Below are 18,734 nucleotides of genomic sequence, written 5' to 3' on the forward strand. Positions count from 1 at the left end.
TGATTTTTCTCATCACTCCTTTTACAGGCAATCTCTACAAGAACCACGGCACAAGTTTCAGCTTGTCCAATCTTGCCCTTCCTAATAAGGCAGCAAGGGAGAAATCAACACCGTTCCCCAGTCTAAAGGGTAGGTGGCTTATGTGAACACTTAGTTGTTCAGTATACTTATCTGTTCAGCGTGGTTTCAGCGGTGATTAAAAAAAATTGTAATATATTTTGTGGGGATATGAAAAGACCTAAAAATAGGAATCGTGGGGGAAAAAAATGATTTTGATACATTTTTTGTTCATCACTGGCTTCATTTACTCAATTATACAATTTTGGATGCTTTAAATTACATGCTATTCTAATTCAATTTAAGTTTTTTATTTTTTTTATTTTTATTTTTTATGTTATTGACTGATTAATTTACTTTCCTTCTCTGCCTTTCTTTTCTTTTTCTAATTCGTTTTGGGGTAAAAAGAATATTTTAATTTTGATATTGAGGAGGAAGTGGAGCAAGCAGGTTTGTAGAATTTGCTTTTTTTTTGTAGCCTGACTTTCCTCCTTTTGGATTGGCAAACATATATGGCACTATTTAAAGGAGAATATTGAGGATGTATGAAATAAATAAATTTCTCTCGAGTCAGAAAATCCACTCAGAAACTGAGTTCACATTATTTTCATGGTCTTGTGCAGGTTGTTTTTGCAGAGATGAGCAAATTGAAATTCTATAATGAATTCTGTTTAGGCTGGATTTTCACTTTAGCTGAGAGAAAAACAAAATAATATAAAAAAAAACAAAAAAGGTAAAGCATGATAAACTAACTCAATAGCTCCACACCATGTGGAATAGCTGCCATAGAAAATGTTCTGTTCCTTTGATTTTGATGTGTTTTGTCTTTGTCCAGATTCCCCTGAAAGCCCGGGTATGTTATGTCTGGTGTGATAGTTTGTAACCTCTTGAATAGGCATTTCTTTAACCTTGAAGTGACCTCTGCTTATCTTTATACCTCTTTTTCTTAGACTAAGACACACTTATAACACCACAGATCTAAACCCCTACCTTCCCCTTTGTTTCTTTGCCATCCCTCTTTGTGTGCCTGTTGGGAGTCTTCTTGATGCACTGTGACGCACACATTTACAGTCAAAAGATTTTTGACTATAATCTGTAATTGGTGTGGCATCTGCTCATCATTACCGCTAGAGGAAAAATGTCAAGTCCTTATATATATATATAATGGAGTAACATTTAAGTCTTTGAATGATCTGTTTATCTCCCACTGGCCGCTTGTCTCTTAAACTTTTGTGTTGTTTGCTTGTTTGGTGGCGTTTTCTTTTTGATTTAATGAACTATTTAACAAATATGATTTTAGATTTGAGTATTTTACTGCTTTCTATTTTGGTTTGTTTTTAATTCTTGAAACAAGATAATCACTTAGTGATAAATTCCTTCATGCACATGTTCAAAAAGAAGGGACTCAGTCCATTGCACTAGATTTACACTGTCTATGTTGAACTGTTCAGCATTATTCATGTGGTTCAGGCTACTGATGTGTGCACAACAAAGTATGAGCTATACTCTGCTCTTACTTGGGTTGTAAATGTTGAACATCTTGCTGGCATTGTTCATTTTATCCAACATTTTCAGGGTCAACACCATCATCAGTACATACTGTGTATTTCTCTTTTCTGTCTACCCTTTTTTTTTTTTTTCCTTCAATATTTTTTTTTCTATTGTTTGACGCCATGTTGAGTGTGCATGTGTGTTGTATTATGGGTTGATGTTCAGACTGGTTGTGTCTGGGCCGGTGTCCCTCTCTCTGTCCACCTTTTCGCGGCACTAATTCTGGGTTTTGTGTGCAGTATTTGGGCTAAATTCTCTAATGGAGATAATTACAGAGGCCGGCCCGGGGAGCGGAGAAGGTGGGTTCTGCCCTTTTATCGCGTGAGCTGCATGCTTCTCCAAGCCAGTCAATTACATCTCCCAGCATTCCTCGTGTCTCTCTCCATTTCAGTCACTGTGTTTGTCATTAAAGGTCCAGTGTTGTCTTATCGCACTGCCATTCATAGTGACTGTTCTTTCTCAGACTAACTGTTCGTATGTTTAACCTCATCTATTTCACTAGCAATATCACAAAATGTTAAAACAAATGAGGATATTTTCAGCAATCGCAGGGAAATGAGAGCAATATGTTATAAAACTATTAAGCCCAGAGAAGCAAATGAAACACAAGACGGATAAAAGGATGTAAGAAATACATCACATGTGTAGGTTGTTTTACACCTCAGCTGCAGCACGCTTCCTGAATAGAGCTACTGGAACTTTGACCATAGCTCTGGGAACACCAGTAGTATTATACAAGAGCACATTACAGGACTTGAGACTGTTGCATGCAAATGTCCATAGTCACATTAGTCTCCTACCTCATATTTGGGTCAGTTTTAGGGGCCACGTTCTCAAATAGCTCTGCTTTGAAAGCAGCGGCCTGGAGGAAACATTGTTTTTGCCATGCTGGTGGCCTGGGACAATTTCTTAATTTTTTAAAATTGATCTGGTGGTTTCTGTTACTACATTGGGCCAAGGTATAGTCGGCCCGGATGGAACTCCATCATCTGTTGGCATGCTGGCTGTGGGCAGGTAAAGTGGAATTTATTGTCCAGCAGGGTTAGCATGTTTGCAGTCTGCTGGCTCTCAAAGGATGGCCTGTCTGCCTACAGAGATCTCATCAGAGGGAGGCCACTTTTGCCTCCCTCTGATGAGTGCAGGCAAAGTGCAGAGCATATGGTACAAATGGTCTGTGGCCACTCTGTCAGACAGACCAACAACAGAACAAATCAAAGTACAGTACTGACAAAAAGGACAGCATGTGTTAGCTGGCATACTAAACTGTACAAAGAAACTACCTTACTGCATAGCTAAATGGTGGGATGTCCCAGCCTATGGTGAAGACTCATGTTCAGGGTGAGGTGAAGCAAAAAGGCAGTTAGTGCCTGGTGATGGAGAAGTTGGCTAAGCACACCTGCCTATGGATGGATGAGCTGGCTACCCTATAAAACATATCGAAACAAGAAGAGGTGTTTGAATAATGACTGTGCAGTAGAGCTATATGCAGGCTGTACTTTGCAGTCACCAGCCAATCAGAATATGTGTAATGAGAAAAGCTTCCCAGGAATAGACAGGGGAGGTGCATCGCAGGGGGAGACATTGAAACTAATGCTAGGAATGAGAACCCACTGATTCCTTTGATAATGGTGGGGCAACCAACTCTGTCACCTGATCCACAAATAATATCTTAACTATAAATCATATCTTAAAATTATGCCTGTTATATTTTTACAGATTTATTTCATTTGTATCATGATGAATCAGTGTTTCTGATTTATTGACAGAATTTGTTATTCCGCCTGGCTCAGTCAGTGCAAAAATCTGACCAATCATTGTACCCTGACCTGCTTTTACAGTTGTATATTATTTCCAGGCTTCAGACTGGTATGCAGATTGATCTCACTTCCAGTTTATTTTTCAACTCAGGTCTTCCGAGCATTTTACCCCTGTTTTCTAGCTTCTTTAAGAAGCCACAAACAAAAAATTATGAAAGTTGAGTCTCCGGATAGAGAAGCTGAGTTTCCAACAAGCTTCTTTTCATTTGGCCTCAGACTTATCTGTTCATATTCATAGTGGACAGAGTCCATACAGTCTCCACCCTCTTCCTGCTGCAACATTCATCATACTTGAAAATTCCCCGTGTTTCAAGTGCTGCTTCAGTTGCCATCCCTTCCACAATAAATCATAAGGAAAACCGAAATTACAGCTATGAGTTATTGGTTTTCAGACTAAAGCATGCTGAAAAATTCTTCTTGTGCAGTCGCAGCATTGATCTCCAATAAAACTTCAACAACAGAAATAAACAATAGATCTCCACTGCCATATAAAAGTGGAAGTAAACAAGCTTGTGATGAAAGGAAAAAGAAAGATTTCCATCCCCTTCTTTTTGGGGGATGCTCCTCACCCAGCCCAGTCTTAAAAACTGCTGAAGCTTGATGCGCTCCCGCGTGTTATGTTTGTATGTGTGGTTATAATGGACAGCATCCTTTCATATTGTTGGTTATTGCTGCTACAGCATGACTGGCCATTTTAGTTGCAGATGAGTCAAAGCAGAGTTTCTGTGTCGGAACCAGCATGCTCTGTCAGCAAATGAAAGGAAATTTTAGAACTGGGCCACCAGACTGAACACAATGTCAGGCTTCCTCCACTTATGCCTATTTCTTGTTATTTCTATGTTACATTTATAGTGAAAAAGCTCCATTTAATGCTTTTTTTTTTTTTTTTTTTTTTTTGGTCAGTGTTGTGTTTGAATAATTTTTACTGGAAAATTTTTACTGGAATTGTTAACTGACATAACCGAACAGGTGTGCCGCACATTAGTATTTAGCATGAACGCCGGCACATACAGGGTGAGTCGTAGAAGGAGCGGGTTCTATTAGGAAAGGCTCTTTGAAATGTGTAGTTTGAGTCAACACGGTGTAGCTGGAATAGAAAAACAATAATAAAATATCAGATCAGTGGAAGTTATTTTGTCTGAAATGGCTGAATGTGTAACAGCGTTTAGGTTTCTTACACACAGTTAGGTAAAGGTTTAAAATGGATGGAAATTGCAATACTTGGACTTGAATCATTTTTTGATCATTTTATACTACAATGATGAAATGATTTCCACAGTCCTAACATCTACTGCATTGTGGTATCCATCCACTCACGTCTTTATTTTCCTTCATGCATGTTATCACTGATGTAGTTTTGCTACACACTGTCCTCCCACTGACCTCAAATCACTATTCTGCTAATGTGTGATGCCACCACCAAGAGCACCATTAGGACTCCTGTGTGTGTTTGTGTGTAGAGAGCAAGAGAAGAAGAGTGTCTGCACCATGTCCCTGTTTGATTTGTCCTTCACTTCTCCTGTTGTAATAATAGACTCTAGCAACGCCAGTAATTTGTGTGTTCAGCAGTAGATAACCTTCAGTGTTTGTCCTCTTCACAAAGTGATGTAAACTGCTTTCTTTCCTATCTGATGTTGAATCTTATAAAAATCTGATTTGAAAGCCCCCCCCGGATTACAATTCCTGGTTAGCAAGTGCCTCTGTGTGAGTCTAATCCAGTGCTCCTCTGTGTAGCGAGCTAGTAGTTTGTAGTTTATGTGTGTTATTATTTTGTGATGTATTAGAAACATAATTATCGTGGTTGTTCTTCCAGGCGCACGCGCACCTCGAGCACTTGTTGACCAGAAGTCTTCAGTGATCAAACACAGTCCGACTGTGAAAAGAGAATCGCCCTCTCCTCAGGGCCGGGTAAACAACACAAGGTAGTAAACGATTTTAGATTAAAAGTATTTCTTAATTCTTTTGTATTTGTTAAGCTAAAGGCTTTAGATTGGATGCATTTTAATTGTTGTGTAATTGCTGTTTAGTGTGACTGAACCTGTGTTATGTCCATTCAGTGAGAACCAGCAGTTCCTTAAGGAAGTAGTGCAGAGTGTTCTGGATGGTCAGGGAGTGGGCTGGCTCAATATGAAAAAGGTGCGCCGCCTGTTGGAGAACGAGCAGCTTCGTGTGTTTGTGCTGAGTAAGCTGAACAGAGCCGTCCAGTCGGAGGAAGACGCCAGGCAGGAGATCATTCGGGATGTGGTGAGATCTTTGTTCTTATTCATTATTCCATGACAGCGCTTGCCTGTACCAGGAGTATTTTTAACCTGGGCTATATTTTCTCATTTTGTTTAGTCTAAATGATTAATCTGGACAAAAACATTTGGAATTGGTCCAGTATTGAGCCAGAACAATATAGAAGGAAGTTCTGAAACAGTATTCTAAGGCTCTGCTGTGTTTGATATCAACCTGCCAGGCTTTTGCATATACAGATGCAACAAAATAAAGCTAACCACAGTTCCACCACTCTGCAGCATGTTAAAGCACTTATCTGTTAAAAGTGCTTGGCTGTAGGTTTTCTTCTCCTTTTTCACTAGCGGTCGTTATTTCGTTTGAAACATAATCACTGCAAAAAGTGACAAAAGAACAGCTTTTCAATAAGAGTCCTAGCCCCCCATAATGTATACATACATTAATGTATAACATTATGGTATCCTTTCCGCCCTCTCCACCCATCCCTGGTTGGTACTCTTTGAGTTTGAGTGATGGTCCCACCGTTGGCTTCCTGCAGCTGCTTCCATCACACAAGATTTTCGAGAGCAACTTATCCTGCATGTTTTTATGGTGTATAAACACTTAGAAGAACAGTGAACTTCGAGGATTTTTTTAATTTTCAGAATATAACTATTGGAATAATAATTCCATGAGATTATATATTATATATGAAGTGTTTCAATCTGGGACTTGTTCAAAGTATTGTTTGCCTTTAATAACTGAGACTTGTTTAAGGTTTTGAAATGATAGTCTTTGACGATGGAAGCTTGTAGTGTTATTTGTATTTTTCTATTCAGTTTTTCAGTAGAAACCATGTTACTGTGTTTTGTTTCCAGGAGGTGAACAGGAAGGTGTACAAAGGCATGTTGGACATCTTGAAGTGCACCGTTTCCAGTCTGGAGCACTCCTACACTAATGCAGGCCTCGGGGGAATGGCCAGTGTATTCAGCCTGCTGGAAATAGCACGTACACATTATCAAACCAAAGGTATGCCTCATGCTTTTAACACGGAGGAGTGGAAATGAGTGAGTTAGAGGATTTATTTATTTACTTTTACTTTTCTCAGCTTGTTTAAGATTCTTTGTGCTGAGGAGTGTAACGGCAGCGAGCCTGTGCTACTAACACTTGTCCGTCTTTGCACTGTTTATATTAAGCTTTGTGTTGCATGTTAGACTTCGAAGCACTAAAAGTGTGATTTTTCTTACTTTTAATTGATTCCCAGTTTAACCCACCGCCTCTTTTGTTTTTGTGTATTTTTGATGACCTCTGTTTTTGGCCCCTTAATTTCCGTAACTCGGTAGACCCAGAAAAGCGCAAGCGAAGCCCCACAGACAGTGCTGGCAGCCCAGGGAGTAAAGAGAGTCCTTCTGGTCGTATGGAGACTGCCAGACCTCAGGGCCTTCTGAATATTCCCCACCTGCAGCTGCCACACCACACAACGGGCAAAGGAGCCCGCCATTTTGATACCCGGAGTCTGAATGAGGAGAACTTTATTGCCTCGATTGGTGTGTACACCACTCCAGCCCGGTTGCATGTGCACTGTAAAAATCCCCTCCCCCTACAAGCTCATCACCCTTAATACCAGTCTCCCTCCCCTCCTCCAGCCGTCTCAAAGAAAGATCCCCTCACTTGTTCCAGACTCAGATTCTTGCAGGGTAATAATATTCCACACATTTTGACTAAAAATAATCGCAAGAGTGGGCAGCCAAACTAAAAAACCAAAACAACAATAATAACAATAATGTTCTGCTTAGATGATTTTCGAAATTCAAATTCAGAATGAGGCCTTGGTTGCAGACATGATGAAAGCCTTGCAAAGTGTCTGGAATATATCCCTGTCTTTCAGCCTGGACTGCGTGTGCTTGTCTCCCTTCCCTTAAACATCTGTGCCCCTGTTTGCCTCCTTCCCAGAGTTCTGTCGTTAGCCTCTCGGCACCTTGAATGCATGTCATTGTTTTGGTCTTCCAATACGTAAATCTGCAGTAGTGGATGAGGGAAACCAGAGGTATGCGCATCAGTAGTCGAGACTACCCTCACTGCAGGTTTTCTGCAAGGCGTGCTGTAGAAAATAGCAGCTCCCTTTGCTCTCAGCATGGTGGGTGGAAGAATCACTCCCCAGTAAACAGTCCCAGTAAGAATGCAAATGTCACCTAAGAAGCTTTTCTATTGGTCCAGATGGAAGTAAGTGGAAAAATCTTTAATAATCTCTTCAGGATTTCAATTTCCAAAAGTTATTCTGGGTCTGTATACAGGGGACTTTCTCAGCTAAACCACCCTGACGCCTCTCCTACCCATACCCCCTTCTTTTCTTGTTAGAAGCTGCACCTTCAATTCTACAGAAAGCTGTGAGACTTGCATCCTGGCTTCTGCAACTGCTCCATTTCACATGCTGGCTAATCGGCCTCTCAACCTCATCCCATGCTCTTTTCCAAATCATCCATCTCTCTCCCTCTCTCGCTCTCTTTCTATCTCCTGATCTCTCTCTCTTGCTGTCTTACTTGTGCTCTGGAGAGCCAGACAAATGCAATAAATGCAAATCAGTGGCCTGTAATTAGAGCAAAAGCTCATTCTGACGTCACTGTGTGGCTCTCCAGGACTTTGTGCCAGGAACTACGGGTGTGTTGTAATGTTCCCTTAGTAGCTGTTACACATGATGGATTCAATGTAAAAAAAAAAAAAGTTATTTTTCTATTTTTTAAAATGTTCCAGATTAAAGCAGAGCTACATGCAAACATTACAAAATACCTTCCGTCAATATTGACAGATTCTCAATGCTTACTTTGTTTTGCTTTTGATTTTGATGCTCATCCACCATACATGCCTTTTCAACCAGCTCTCTGACTCTCTCTCTGTCTTTCTCTCCTTGCTTGCAATGCATCTTGGGTAGAATTGTGGAGCAAGCACCAGGATAAGCAAAAAGCTATGGAAAAACAACAGAGTAAGAGACTTTTCACACACCCAAAAAAACCCAACAAAAAAGGATTAGGGTGTTCAGCTGCTGACCTTTTTTTCCTGCTGCCTTCTGTCTACCTTTTCAAACTTACCAGGATCTTTTATACATGAATAAATAAAAAAGAAATGAAGGAGAATAACCCAAGAAATATAGTTACACAGGTCTTGATTTTACTCTTACAAATAAAATGTGTATCAGGCTGTTTTTTCTATAAAATAATTAAGGCTAAAGCATTTTACACAAATACAATACTTTTAGGGAAAAGAAAGCATTTTATTTTCAAAAATGCCATGCTGTGTTTAATAGAGACTGTTTCCAAAATCTTGTGGAACTTAATTGACATTTTAAAAAAAAAAAGGGGGAATTTCAATATGTCATTTTGTTTTACCAGTGTGTTTCTTTTTCCTTGCAAACATGCATTATGATGAACAGAGATGAATACCTGCTGCCCTGTCCTCCTCTTTTAACTGTATTCTTTCCAGTTTCAAGTGGCTTGCTGTAAACTGTGTGTTTGCAGCCAATATTTCACAGGTACACTTAAAAGCCTTATGAAATGTTAGAAAAGTTAAACGTCACAAAATCACGGGGGGGGGAATGAAAAAGGAACAAGGAAGGGTCAGGATGTACTCGTCACCATCTGCACCTGCGGAGGTGATGGAACAAATTGCAAATCACACTTGAAACAGAAAATGTCTCCTTTACCGTCCATCAGTTTGTCTGCATGCCTAACTGCCTGTGTCTGTTTTTGGTGTAACTTGGGCCACATTTGCAGCATTGACTGAGACTTAATGTCACACGCTCTGGCAGTTTTGTTTTCATTTGTAACTTTTTCCCAATTTTACTGCACTCTGCTTGCCCCTTCTGTCTTTTCTCTGTCTGGTCTTGAACAACTTAACCTGTTTTTTTGTTTGTTTTTTTTTCATTATAACACCAGTATTTTATATGGAAAGATAAAAATAAAATAATTAGAACTTTTTTTTTTTTAAGATGCAGGAATTATTAATTTTTCTTCTTACAGTATTTTTCAGCTAGAATGAGGTTAAGGCACCAAGTCTTTGATACCAAACTTTGATAAGCTAGTGTTATACTGTATGCTTTGCTGTGCACAAGTGCAATGCAATGTTTAAATTGAGGCTTTGGCACTTCAGATGGATGTAGCGTCAGTGTCGCTGTGCTGTGCTGGCTTTGAGTGAGGCGGCTCTGAATAAGGTAAGAAGGCAGCGTAGTTGTCTTCATGAAAATGTGCTTATAATCATGCCTATTTTGCAGGGTCAGAAGGAGCAAAGCAGCAGCGCCCCCAGGTGACAGATGCAGAGGAGAAGAAGTCCCAAATCAGTGCTGATAGTGGCCTGAGTGTAACATCTGGATCTCAGGTTTGTATATGCAGCACTGTGCGAAAACATGTGTGAAGCATAGAGAAGATTAAACTAGGTTTAAAATATAAAAGCTTAATAGTTCAATCTAATTCCCCAGTCTTTGTATATGTTTTTGCCAGAGCCTGTAATTCTTGTAGTATTCAAGTTTTGATGTTGTTTCCCTTGAAAATACCATTACATATAAAAATACCAATGTATTGTTTTTTGTTTTTTTTTCTTTTGGGTTACAGAAGAGTGACACTGAATCTGTAGCAAGCTCAGAGCCACCAATCCTGACAAGGAGCACCAGCCAGGACTCAGAGGCCAGCACAGTGGTAGGGCATGGCCAACTCAGATATTAGTCACTAAATTTCGGTTTATTCCACCTACAAAGTAATTAAAAAAAAAAAAAAAAAAAAGCAAGAAATGTGGGTGGTATGTGTTAGCATATTGTTAGCTGTAATAAAACAAACCAGTCCTCTGAGAGCTGTGACGTTGCTGTTGCTAGGTTATAGATTTAGTGAAGACTGAAAATGCCAAATGTCCTTAGCTGATGAGTTTTCAGCCTCTCCATGAACAAAAGTAATTATATAAAAATGATGCAGATGTCATTCTCAAAGAGTGCAACCATTTAAAAACATGTAGTCATCATACAGTGATGTTAAGAAGAATGAAAATGGGCACCTCACAGTCACTGAATATCATGGAGTCAAATCTGAGGCTATTGGTTCTCCAGCTAAAGCTTGTAGGGCAGTAGGACAATGATCCCAAGCACAGCAGTGAATCTACAGCAGAGCAGCTGAAAAAGAAAAGAATTAAGATGTTGCAATGGACCAGTTGAAGCCCAGACCTCACTATGATTGAAATGATGTGGTTGGTCTTTATCAGAGCTGTGCATAGAAGAAATGCACATAAACCTCAATGAACAGAAACAGCAGTATCAGAGTAAAGAAGTGTGTTGTGGCCAAACTTCTTCCACAATGTGAGAGGTTGATAAAAGTACACAGAAAAAAAAAAAACATAATTTCAAGGTATATCTGATTAAGGTGGTTTTTAAAACTGGTGTAGTGCTGGGTTAAGATGAGGAATATGTTGCATAACTGTTTAATTTATTTTGCGTGATTGTGCTTTTTTCTTTTTTTTCTTTTTTTTAATGTTTTTTAGTAACTAAATACTCCCAAGAATAAACCTTCCCCACTTCTGTATTGTTCTTACACCTTGGTTCTTACTTTGTAGATAAGCAATAGCTCTGGAGAGACTCTCGGAGCTGACAGTGATCTGAGCAGCACAGCAGGCGATGGCCTTGGCGGGAGAACCGCCCCTCATTTAACTCAGTCCAGGGGGACTCTTTCTGACAGCGAGATTGAAACCAACCCAGCCACCAGCTCAGTGTTTGTAAGTAAAGGACTCACTGCTTTGTTTATGACTTCACAAGTTAAAATAAGTGAAAGCTTCACAAAAGGTACTGGGCCTTGGTGGGATTTCAAGGTTCAGTTGAAGTTCAGTCACAACCAGTAGAGGTTAAAACTTGAAAAAGTTGAAGTGGAAAATAGTTTTTGTTTCTTTAACTAAGATTAAACTAAGGAAACCTACATCTTCCAGCAATTCAGTGTTCGTGTTGCGTTAAAGCCCAAGTGGTGTCAACGTATTTAAATGAATTTAAGCTAGTTTTCTATATTTGCACATTTGCGAACATATTTGGGGTTATTGTAATAACTTCTGATTCACTTTGTCTTTTTTCCAAAGGGGAAGACCCATACTCTGAAACCTGGTGTAAAAGATCATTTACCTGCCTTGGCAAAGGGGCTGCCTGCACAGCCCATCGAGGACACCAGTATGAGGATTTACCTTTTCGAAGGCCTGCTGGGTAGGCTCCTGCTCTCTTGTTCTAAGGCTTTCTCTTACAGTTTGCTCCAACAGCTGATGCTTGGTAAAAACTTGCTTTCTGTTCTTTGTTGCTGTACTAACAACTTAAAATTGGTCCTTCCACTAAAGTAAAGACGGAAGCACTTTCAGTTACCCCTTACTTACTTTAACTTACGCAACTTCCTAATTTGGTTTGCCAGTTAATGTAATCACAGTGAACTTTCACTAATTTGGGAGTTGCTTATAATAGAGCAAAGCAGAAGTCAGACATGTGATGATTTAGGATTATGTAATGTTAAATGCTACAAACCAGTAAACTACAGCTAAAGGTTAAAAGCTGTTTTGTTTTGTCTAAAAAATAAAATAAACTGTAAAGATAATTGTAATAATAGTAGTAGCCCACTACATGCCAGTATAACAGTTTCAGTGTTCTCCATTGATTCTTCAAGTGTCTGGAACGCCACTGAAGGCTCAGACATCACTCCTCCAAAAAACATTCCCTCATTTGATGCTTTCATCATGGTGGTTCAGAGTGCTGTTGACTTTGGACTCAATGGAGTCCAACATCTCCATAGATATACATTTGGTTAAAATTTTTGGTGACTTTATATAAAAGCGTATACAGATATTTCTAATTGTGAAGCCCCTCCCACAAGGCCTTATAGCTGGAACAATTGTCATCTTTGATCACTCCCATTATTAAGATAGAAATGCTTTATTCTCTGCCAGGTTTTTCCTTTAATTTGTCACTCCTTCCCTAACCTGTGCAAATGACTAATTTTCTTTGCTGAAGGTGGCACTTGTCTGTGACTTTTTCTGAATGACTGTAATTTAGAACACCAGAAAAAATGGTATCTAACTGTGACTCTGTGTAACAAAACAGAATGTCAAACTAAAGTAAGAACGTAAGATAGTGGCTCATCTCCTTGAGTGCTGTTATAAAATAACAAGCCAGCCAAGTTCTAGATCTGTGAATATCTGGGCTTGCTTTGTCCATTTCTCCTTGTTTTTGTTCGTCTCGTGTGGGTTTCGACCCGCTCCGCTTTTGTTGTTGCCATTAAACCTACTCACCTCTTCGCCTAACCCCCTCCTGCTTTTGCTGCTTTTTTTCCCTCCTGCTGCTCCTCATGGGGAATTCTTCCAGGCCGTGATAAGAGCTCCGTTTGGGATCAACTAGAGGATGCTGCCATGGAAACCTTTTCACTAAGTAGGGCTGATCTCTTGCCTTTGCCCTTTAATTCCTTTGTGTTTGTGGAGCGTATCCACGGTTCACCCCAGCTAGCTCTGTGTTTAATCTCCGTGGGGTTTTCTTTTTTCCTTGCACATCTGTGTTAAACATACAGAGGGGTAGAGCATGTAAGCAATAGGAAGATGTCTCACAGGAAGATCACAGTTAAACTAGGAGCTTTTAGTTAATGTTTCTTTGATTTTTCTGTTCACAAACATTTTCCCTCTAACTTTTATTTTAACCTAACAGCCTAACATTTCATGGGTTTGCACACTGAATGAGTGTTACCTTTAAGTGCTGGTAGAGATGTAATTACCAGCTGAACACACTCAAGCAACCAGCTGATGAGTGATACTGTTAAATGTCAAGATTCCTAGTGACCAATTACCACATTGTAATAGGGGTGAGAAAAAATGATGTAATGGAAAGTGAAAGCAACTAATTTGAGGCTAAAGGGGGAAAAAAGCTCCACTAACTTGTTATTTTGGAAAGGTTACAAAAACCGCACTTAAAAGCTGCAGCAGACAACTGTGTGTGTGTGTGTGTGTGTGTGTGTGTGTGTGTGTGTGTGTGTTTTAACCAAACCATTTTGGTTTAGTTTTCATTTGACCTGTTTTGATGTGCGCTTAATTATGCTCATCCAAATGTTCCAGTAAACCTTATTGTGTGTAAGATGTGTTAACGACCAGCATGTATCAGACCCCGATACACGCATATTTTCTCCTGTTATAGAAATGTATGCAAATCTTTGAAAGAGCTTGGTGGCTGCATGTGGTGTAGTTTGTGTTAATATGTTACCAGCCAAGGTGCAGACAGAAGCTTTTCAAATTTTGGGGAGCTTCATCTGTCTTCTTGATGTTTCTAGGTAAGGAGCGCTCCACACTTTGGGACCAGGTGCAGTTCTGGGAGGATGCCTTCTTAGATGCTGTTATGTTGGAGCGTGAGGGCATGGGCATGGACCAAGGACCTCAGGAGATGATTGAAAGGTTCCACTTGGCCATTGTTTTAGTTCAGCCAGTGTGATTTATGTTAATTTTCATATGCTTTTTTTTTTTTCTCTTGGTCTTGGTTTTTTCACTATGTTGCATCACCGTTTTCATATCTACTCCATGGAACTCATTGTGGACTGTGAATAAGTTCTTCTGTGTTGCATGTCGACACAGATACCTGTCACTGGGAGAACATGACCGCAAGCGCCTGGAGGATGATGAAGACAGACTTTTGGCCACCCTGCTGCACAACATGATTGCATACATGCTAATGATGAAAGTATGGAGTGCTTTTTGTCAGTTCATTCAAAGCACAGTAAAACTGTTTGTTAATATACACAAATTTTTGTTTCCCTGTGAATATGTCAGCCTTTGAGGTTTGTGTTTGTTTGTTTTCATGTAGGTGAGCAAAAATGACATCAGGAAGAAAGTGAGGCGCCTGATGGGCAAGTCCCACATCGGCCTCACGTATAGCCAAGAGATCAACGAGATACTTGACAAACTGGCTCAAATGGTAAAAATTTGTATTCGTTTTATTTCACCCAGTTAAACTTCAGTTCATTGTTTTGATGAAATATGTGCTGAACTACATTTGCAGAACGGCCGAGAGCTGTCCATCAGGCCCAGCGGAAGCCGTCACATCAAGAAACAAACATTTGTTGTTCATGCTGGCACTGATACTACAGGAGACATCTTTTTCATGGAGGTATGCAAAGTCTGCATTTTATGTGTACTGTCTCCCTAATGACTTGGTCACATTAGAGTAAAAATAAGAGGGCATTCTGCTTGTGACTAGGAAGAATTTGTGGTTTGTCAGATTGATTACTAGTTACAACTTTTTGCTCACAGGTTGAGCACGTAACCGCCGTCAACCTACGGATAATTGCACAGGTTGCCTGTTGGGAACAACCGATCTCCAAACAATCATTTTCTGACTTGGTCTGATTGTAACAAACTCAAACAGATTGTGTATCTCGTTGCAGCAGGGGACTCAACTGTTACTGGTCCTAGATAAAAGCAAGTTTGCAGAGTGCTTATATTATTTTGCAGTTAAATTGGTGTAATGCAGCAACTGTGTCACTATTTGTGAAGTAATTTCAGATGGTTGAGGTTCTGGCTAGACTCTAAATGTAAGTAGATGATGTGCATTTCTGTGTATGCAAATGGCAACAGATTTGTAAATTTCACATTATCATAAATGGAGTTTGTTTAACTGCCGACTTGACCTCCAACCAATAGCAGATTGAGACCATTTCACTGCCAAATTGGCGCACTAAAGTTGCAACCATTGTTGGTTGCAGACTTAGTCCCTGTCTTTGACGTAACCATTTCATAGATGTGATTGGAAGCTCCGCAGTAATGCGGACGCTGCACCGGTCCGTTGTGGTGAAGAGGGAGCTGAGTGTAAAAGCGAAGCTCTCAATTTACCGGTCGATCTACGTCCCTACCCTCACCTATGGCCACGAGCTGTGGGTAGTGACCGAAAGAACGAGATCGCGGATACAAGCGGCAGAAATGAGCTTCCTCCGAAGGGTGGCTGGCCTCTCCCTTAGAGATGGGGTGAGAAGTTCGGCCATCCGGGAGGGGCTCAGAGTAGAGCCGCTGCTGCTCCACATCGAAAGGAGCCAGCTGAGGTGGTTCGGGCATCTGACAAGGATGCCCCCTGGGCGCCTCCTGGGTGAGGTGTTCCAGGCATGTCCCACCGGGAGGAGGCCCCAGGGCAGACCCAGGACACGCTGGAGAGATTATATCTCTCGGCTGGCCTGTGAACGCCTTGGTATTCCCCCGGATAAGCTGGAGGAGGTGGCTGGGGAGAGGGAGGTCTGGGCCTCTTTGCTTAGGCTGCTGCCCCTGCGACCCGGCCCCGGACAAAGCGGATGAGGATGGATGGATGGAGATTGGAAGCTCATTACACAGTCGCAGTAATTTTAGGTCATGTTGTGGTCTTAAACCACTGTTTTCACCAGTGTGCCTGTAGCATAACGCAAAGGTTGTAGCAAAGGATATTTTTCTAAAATATCAAATGGTCTCAGAGTGTCTGAAACTTTCCTGAACATAGAAATAGTGTGCTTATTTTACTTGTGCTTTATTGTTCCAGGTTTGCGATGATTGCATAGTCCTGCGCAGCAACATCGGTACCGTTTATGAACGCTGGTGGTACGAGAAACTCATCAACATGACCTACTGCCCCAAGACCAAGGTGCTGTGTCTCTGGAGACGCAACGGCCAAGAGACGCAGCTGAATAAGTTCTATACCAAAAAGGTCAGAGGCTTCTTGTGTCTGCATCTCTTGTGTTAAATGATGCAGACACATCATCTTCTTAAGAGATGTGTCTGCATCTCTTAAGAAGATTCTAAAATCGAATAACTTTCTGATTGCTTTCCAGTGTCGTGAACTCTACTACTGTGTTAAAGACAGTATGGAAAGGGCTGCAGCAAGACAGCAAAGCATTAAACCAGGTATGGAGTGAGTTAGAGCAACCACAGGCTCCTTTTTGCATCTTATTTCATTCATTATTCTCTTTAACATGGACATTGTTTCTTTTGACAGTTTGATTGTTGAGTAGTACAAAATAGTATTTTATTTTGATTAATTAAATATTTTAGAGCAGTCAGTATTGCATAGATATAGATATGTTGATAATAACACAAAACATGGACAGACCTAAAGTTTAATAAAGCACTGCTGCAGATTTTAAATTTCCAAGTACTTCCAGGTTGTTTAAGGTAAGAAGAACATGTGACAAGCTTTCAGACATTCCTGTTCCTGTGTCCATCCTTCAGGTCCCGAACTGGGCGGCGAGTTCCCCGTCCAGGACATGAAGACTGGTGAAGGTGGACTACTGCAGGTCACACTGGAGGGAATCAACCTTAAATTCATGCACAGCCAGGTAAGAGACCAGTTCTACTGCAAAGAAACTGCGTCTCATCTCACAGAAGGGCATGACAATGTAGAATCACTCATGATGGTTCAGACTTCATCGTCCTTCTGTCCACCCTCTCCGCTCGTCTCTCGTGTTTGCCTCTGAATCATTTCCTTTCATCGTGTGACGTCTTCCTCTATCACTAAGAAAATCCTTACAACACATTTGATTGGCATCTACTCATACCTGTTTTTCCCATAGAGGAAGAATTCCTGTTTGTGCTTTTGCTTTTTTTGGATTTGGCCCCCCCCGTTTCTGTGTGTGTGTGTGTGTGTGTGTGTGAGAGGGAGAGAGAGATTGTGTGCATGTCTTTGCCAAAAAATGAACCCATCCTTCCACACAAGTTTCTTTCGACATCTGTGGTGCTCGGATTTCATGTTGAGTTACTGTGTGGGAGGAGATGTTAATCTGTTCGTGTGTGTGTAAGAGTGACGTTCCACAGTGGTAAGACGGATGACCTTGAGAAAAGACTTTTCATTAATAATTGGCTATTTTATAGCAACCTTTGATTTTAAGTTTGGACCCCTTGAACATCTTCATGTGTTGTCTTCATGTCTGAGCAGTAGTGATAGTTGGGTGCTTTGTTTCCACAGGTTCATTTAAAATGTGTAGCTCTGATTGAACTATGCTGAATAATACAAATTAGGGGTAGAAGTGTTCATTGTTAGATACCCACTATCTTTAAACTGGCATCAGTTCACCCGAGGTCCTACGTTTTTTTGTTTTTGTTTTTTCCTTTTAGAAAATTCTGCAGCAGTGGTGTTCTGGGTAATTTGGACGGTCCATCACACTGCAGAGACGTGTCATTGGACCCACTTTCCACCCCCCAAAAACTGAAATATAATTTTTCTGTTACCGCATAAATTTCTCCCATTTTAATTACATGCACTGCAGTATTATGCAAAAGACTTAATTGTACCTTGTTATATTTTGGATGTTGTGATTAATTAGAAGCAAAATGCCCAAACCCAAGTTTTTGGGATAGTACTGTATCCGGTTGTTCAGTGATGACGCGACGAATCCTACTTCCGGGTCTAAAGTAGTCTGCGTTTAATATGGCTTTTGTGTTGTTAACATGTTTAATGTTATGTATTTTCTTCTATTTGATCTCAAAAAGCTCCTAAAACAGTCAGTGATCCCTGTTGACCTCCCTCGGCTTTTATTACCGCTAATCATTTATTTAAGCTCAGTTTTTAAAACCTTAGGATGTAACTACAGCCCAGCCCATGCAGCAGTATATGAATGACTAACCTCGTATTGTGGATGGATTGTTCTCCTGGCTGAAGTTTGGTCCTTTTACAGCATCCTGCCATGCGATTACATTTGTTCCTGACCACCGAGAACACTCACGTTAACTTTTATAGAGTGGAAAAAAAAGTTAGCTTGTTTATATTATGCTAACATAGCTGTGTCGCTAGTGGTCACGTAGCACATCATTATATACCAGCTAGCCAAACTTCAGTAACCCTACAAACGTCACTGCTGTTTAGTTTTCTGTCTTCATTTATGCTGGAAGTGATAGCAGAGCTGTACGTTTAAATTTGTTTCCAAAACCCCGCAGTCAGGACATGCTATATTGTATTTAGATAGAAGCTAGCGAGCTAACTCCCTGCTAACTTCTAACTCCGTTAAATGTCATAAATTCCGTTTTCATGGATGCCTGGATGTTAAACTCAATTGTTACACCTGGTAGAGCAGAACGCTGATCATTTTATTAAAGATGAAAGACTTTAGACAG

At 40.5% G+C, this 18,734-nt stretch overlaps 1 protein-coding gene across 9 annotated transcripts in view; it reads left to right on the top strand.

Annotated features, from left to right (window-relative positions):
- madd (MAP-kinase activating death domain) overlaps window positions 1-18,734 on the top strand; it is a 54,503-nt gene that overhangs the window by 26,795 nt on the left and 8,974 nt on the right. For 3 of the 9 annotated variants that reach the window (XM_082535176.1, XM_082535177.1, XM_082535182.1), the window contains 18 exons: window positions 28-129; window positions 5,239-5,347; window positions 5,483-5,669; window positions 6,518-6,668; window positions 6,983-7,186; window positions 8,569-8,619; window positions 9,904-10,007; window positions 10,241-10,324; window positions 11,226-11,384; window positions 11,736-11,856; window positions 13,000-13,062; window positions 13,949-14,069; window positions 14,247-14,352; window positions 14,476-14,586; window positions 14,671-14,778; window positions 16,171-16,335; window positions 16,460-16,532; window positions 16,857-16,963. In XM_082535176.1, coding sequence (XP_082391302.1) covers window positions 28-129; window positions 5,239-5,347; window positions 5,483-5,669; window positions 6,518-6,668; window positions 6,983-7,186; window positions 8,569-8,619; window positions 9,904-10,007; window positions 10,241-10,324; window positions 11,226-11,384; window positions 11,736-11,856; window positions 13,000-13,062; window positions 13,949-14,069; window positions 14,247-14,352; window positions 14,476-14,586; window positions 14,671-14,778; window positions 16,171-16,335; window positions 16,460-16,532; window positions 16,857-16,963 — 2,126 coding nt within the window. Of the gene's footprint in view, window positions 1-27; window positions 130-465; window positions 508-892; window positions 911-1,847; window positions 1,908-5,238; window positions 5,348-5,482; window positions 5,670-6,517; window positions 6,669-6,982; window positions 7,187-8,568; window positions 8,620-9,903; window positions 10,008-10,240; window positions 10,325-11,225; window positions 11,385-11,735; window positions 11,857-12,999; window positions 13,063-13,948; window positions 14,070-14,246; window positions 14,353-14,475; window positions 14,587-14,670; window positions 14,779-16,170; window positions 16,336-16,459; window positions 16,533-16,856; window positions 16,964-18,734 lie in introns of all 9 variants that reach the window. The other 6 variants (XM_082535178.1, XM_082535175.1, XM_082535180.1 and 3 more) reach the window with 4 other exon arrangements.

This window comes from Aulonocara stuartgranti (genome assembly GCF_965226115.1).
Source record: "Aulonocara stuartgranti genome assembly, chromosome: 1".
In the NCBI taxonomy this organism is placed as follows: domain Eukaryota; kingdom Metazoa; phylum Chordata; class Actinopteri; order Cichliformes; family Cichlidae; genus Aulonocara; species Aulonocara stuartgranti.